Source organism: Lampetra fluviatilis (assembly GCF_964198595.1).
Source record: "Lampetra fluviatilis chromosome 45 unlocalized genomic scaffold, kcLamFluv1.1 SUPER_45_unloc_2, whole genome shotgun sequence".
NCBI lineage: Eukaryota > Metazoa > Chordata > Hyperoartia > Petromyzontiformes > Petromyzontidae > Lampetra > Lampetra fluviatilis.
The window spans coordinates 520,001-525,000 of NW_027620426.1; the positions used below are offsets into that span (position 1 = coordinate 520,001).

Below are 5,000 nucleotides of genomic sequence, written 5' to 3' on the forward strand. Positions count from 1 at the left end.
GGTAGACACTTTAACATTGAAGTCTATGGGTAGACACTTTAACATTGGAGTCTATGGGTAGACACTTTAACATTGAAGTCTATGGGTAGACACTTTAACATTGGAGTCTATGGGTAGACACTTTAACATTGGAGTCTATGGGTAGACACTTTAACATTGAAGTCTATGGGTAGACACTTTAACATTGAAGTCTATGGGTAGACACTTTAACATTGAAGTCTATGGGTAGACACTTTAACATTGGAGTCTATGGGTAGACACTTTAACATTGGAGTCTATGGGTAGACACTTTAACATTGGAGTCTATGGGAGACACTTTAACGTTGAAGTCTATGGGAGACACTTTAACGTTGAAGTCTATGGGTAGACACTTTAACATTGAAGTCTATGGGTAGACACTTTAACATTGGAGTCTCGGGTAGACACTTTAACATTGGAGTCTATGGGAGACACTTTAACATTGAAGTCTATGGGTAGACACTTTAACATTGAAGTCTATGGGTAGACACTTTAACATTGAAGTCTATGGGTAGACACTTTAACATTGAAGTCTATGGGTAGACACTTTAACATTGAAGTCAATGGGTAGACACTTTAACATTGAAGTCTATGGGTAGACACTTTAACATTGAAGTCTATGGGTAGACACTTTAACATTGGAGTCTATGGGAGACACTTTAACATTGAAGTCTATGGGAGACACTTTAACATTGAAGTCTATGGGAGACACTTTAACATTGAAGTCTATGGGAGACACTTTAACATTGAAGTCTATGGGTAGACACTTTAACATTGAAGTCTATGGGTAGACACTTTAACATTGAAGTCTATGGGTAGACACTTTAACATTGAAGTCTATGGGTAGACACTTTAACATTGAAGTCTATGGGTAGACACTTTAACATTGAAGTCTATGGGTAGACACTTTAACATTGAAGTCTATGGGTAGACACTTTAACATTGAAGTCTATGGGTAGACACTTTAACATTGAAGTCTATGGGTAGACACTTTAACATTGAAGTCTATGGGTAGACACTTTAACATTAAAGTCAATGGGTAGACACTTTAACATTGAAGTCTATGGGTAGACACTTTAACATTGAAGTCTATGGGTAGACACTTTAACATTGGAGTCTATGGGTAGACACTTTAACATTGGAGTCTATGGGAGACACTTTAACATTGAAGTCTATGGGTAGACACTTTAACATTGAAGTCTATGGGTAGACACTTTAACATTGAAGTCTATGGGTAGACACTTTAACATTGAAGTCTATGGGTAGACACTTTAACATTGAAGTCTATGGGTAGACACTTTAACATTGAAGTCTATGGGTAGACACTTTAACATTGAAGTCTTTGGGTAGACACTTTAACATTGGAGTCTATGGGAGACACTTTAACATTGAAGTCTATGGGTAGACACTTTAACATTGAAGTCTATGGGTAGACACTTTAACATTGAAGTCTATGGGTAGACACTTTAACATTGGAGTCTATGGGAGACACTTTAACATTGAAGTCTATGGGTAGACACTTTAACATTGAAGTCTATGGGTAGACACTTTAACATTGAAGTCTATGGGTAGACACTTTAACATTAAAGTCAATGGGTAGACACTTTAACATTGAAGTCTATGGGTAGACACTTTAACATTGAAGTCTATGGGTAGACACTTTAACATTGAAGTCTATGGGAGACACTTTAACATTGAAGTCTATGGGTAGACACTTTAACATTGAAGTCTATGGGTAGACACTTTAACATTGAAGTCTATGGGTAGACACTTTAACATTGAAGTCTATGGGTAGACACTTTAACATTGAAGTCTATGGGAGACACTTTAACATTGAAGTCTATGGGTAGACACTTTAACATTGAAGTCTATGGGTAGACACTTTAACATTGAAGTCTATGGGTAGACACTTTAACATTGAAGTCTATGGGTAGACACTTTAACATTGAAGTCTATGGGTAGACACTTTAACATTGAAGTCTATGGGTAGACACTTTAACATTGAAGTCTATGGGTAGACACTTTAACATTGAAGTCTATGGGTAGACACTTTAACATTGAAGTCTATGGGTAGACACTTTAACATTGGAGTCTATGGGTAGACACTTTAACATTGAAGTCTATGGGTAGACACTTTAACATTGAAGTCTATGGGTAGACACTTTAACATTGAAGTCTATGGGTAGACACTTTAACATTGAAGTCTATGGGTAGACACTTTAACATTGAAGTCTATGGGTAGACACTTTGATATTAAAGTCTATGGGTAGACACTTTAACATTGAAGTCTATGGGTAGACACTTTAACATTGAAGTCTATGGGTAGACACTTTAACATTGAAGTCTATGGGTAGACACTTTAACATTGAAGTCTATGGGTAGACACTTTGATATTAAAGTCTATGGGTAGACACTTTAACATTGAAGTCTATGGGTAGACACTTTAACATTGAAGTCTATGGGTAGACACTTTGATATTAAAGTCTATGGGTAGACACTTTAACATTGAAGTCTATGGGTAGACACTTTGATATTAAAGTCTATGGGTAGACACTTTAACATTGAAGTCTATGGGTAGACACTTTAACATTGAAGTCAATGGGAGACTTTAACACTGAACCCTCACCTCCATCTTGGGCAGCAACGGAAACGCACGGCCCTGCTGCAAGGCATTCTGGGTAGCCCCAGCCACTTCCGCCTGGACATGCCCCGGTGCATGCTGGGAAATCCCGGCCTGCGGAACCGCCGGTGGCGGCTGCTGCCCCGGTGCATTCTGGGAACGGCGGAGGTGGTGGGGCGGTTGCGACGGTTGCGACGGTTGCGACGGTTGCGACGGTTGCGACTGTTGCGTCGGTTGCGTCGGTTGCGTCGGTTGCGACTGTTGCGACGGTTGCGACTGCTGCGATTGCTGCGATCGGTTGCAACCGTCCATCATCATCATCCTCATCGTGACGGGTGCCGCCCTTCCTGGGTCCACCTCCTCCTCCTCATCGTCGTCGTTGTCGTCATCATCTTCGTCATCGTCGTCATCGTCGTCGTCATCGTCGTCGTAGTCGGACCCGAGGGGGCGGCCGTCTTCAGCGGCGTTGGCGTTGCCACGGCCACCACGGCTACTACCGCCACCGCCACCGCCACCGCCACCGCCACCGCCCATGTAGCGTACACAGCGCTTCTTCCTTCTGAGAGGAACGCACGGGGGGGACAGGGAGACCAGACGGACGGACGGGCGGACGGACAGGCAGACAGCAGACCAGGCAGACAGCACAGGCAGCCAGACAGGCAGACAGGCAGACGGCACAGGCAGCAGACAGGCAGACAGCAGGCAGCACAGGCAGACAGACAGCAGATAGCGGGCAGCAGACAGGAGGCAGACAGCACAGGCAGACAGCACAGACAGCACAGACAGACAGCACAGGCAGCAGATAGCAGAGATACAGCAGACAGGCAACAAGCCACATAGATGGGAGGGGAGAGAGCAGACCATAGAGAAGATGGTGGTGGTGATGGTGGTGGTGGTGATGGTGGTGGTGGTGATGGTGGTGGTGATGGTGGTGGTGGTGATGGAGGTGATGGAGGTGGTGGTGGTGGTGGTGATGGTGGTGGTGGTGGAGGTGGAGATGGTGGTGGTAGTGGTGGCGGTAGTGGAAGTAGTGGAGGTGATGGTGGAGATGGTGATGGTGGTGATGGTGGAGATGGTGATGGTGGTGGAGGTGGAAGAGGTGATGGTGGTGGTCGTGATGGTGGTGGTGGAGGTGGAGATTATGGTGGTGATGGTGGTGTTGGAGGTGGTGGAGGTGGTGGTGGAAGTGGTGGTGGTGGAGGTGGTGGTGGTGGAGGTGATGGTGGTGGTGGTGATGGTGGTGGTGGAGATGGTGGTGGTGGAGATGGTTGTGGTGGTGGGGGTAGTGGAGATGGTGGTGGTGGAGGTGATGATGGCGGTGATGGCGGTGATGACGGTGGTGGAGATGGTGGTGGTGGTGATGGTGGTGGTGGTGGCGGTGGAGATGATGATGGTGGAAGAGGTGATGGTGGTGGTGGTGATGGTGGTGATGGTGGTGGGGGTAGTGGAGGTGGTGGTGGTGGAGATGATGGTGGTGGTGGTGACATAGACACACAGTGTTACACACACAGACACATGTACAACACAAGAGTTACACACACACACGTGTACACACACACACACACACGTGTACACACACACACACACACACGTGTACACACACACACGTGTACACACACACACGTGTACACACACACGTGTACACACACACACACACACGTGTACACACACACACGTGTACACACACACACACACGTGTACACACACACGTGTACACACACACACACACGTGTACACACACACACACACACGTGTACACACACACGTGTACACACACACACGTGTACACACACACACACACGTGTACACACACACGTGTACACACACACACACACGTGTACACACACACACGTGTACACACACACGCATGGGTCCACACGTCCACACTCACATTGAGAGCCATCATCACCACCACCACCACAACCACCACCACCACCACCACCATCATCATCATCATCACCACCATCACCACCTCCATCACCACCATCACCACCACCACCACCACCACCATCATCACCACCACCATCACCACCTCCATCACCACCATCACCACCACCACCACCACCACCACCACCTCCACCATCACCACCATCACCACCATCACCACCTCCATCACCACCTCCATCACTACCACCTCCACCACCATCACCACCACCACCTCCTCCACCATCACCACCAACCACCATCATCACCATCACCACCATCACCATCATCACCACCACCATCACCACCATCATCACCACCACCATCACCATCATCACCACGACCTCCACTATCACCACCCTGTGTGTGTGTGTGTAAAAAGGCCGAATCGTGTGTGTTCTCTGTGTGGGTGTGTGTCTGTGTGTGTGTCTGTGTGTGT

The 5,000-nt window shown here is 46.8% G+C and overlaps 1 protein-coding gene across 1 annotated transcript in view; it reads right to left on the reverse strand.

Moving 5' to 3' along the window:
- Positions 1–3,221, reverse strand: part of LOC144953831 (uncharacterized) — a 6,099-nt gene extending 2,878 nt beyond the window's left edge. Inside the window, exon 1 of the mRNA XM_078884482.1 lies at positions 2,645–3,221. Within this exon, the coding sequence (XP_078740608.1) occupies positions 2,645–3,172 (528 nt within the window). The 5' untranslated portion in view covers positions 3,173–3,221. The remainder of the gene's footprint in view (positions 1–2,644) is intronic.
- Positions 3,222–5,000: the final 1,779 nt, after the last annotated feature.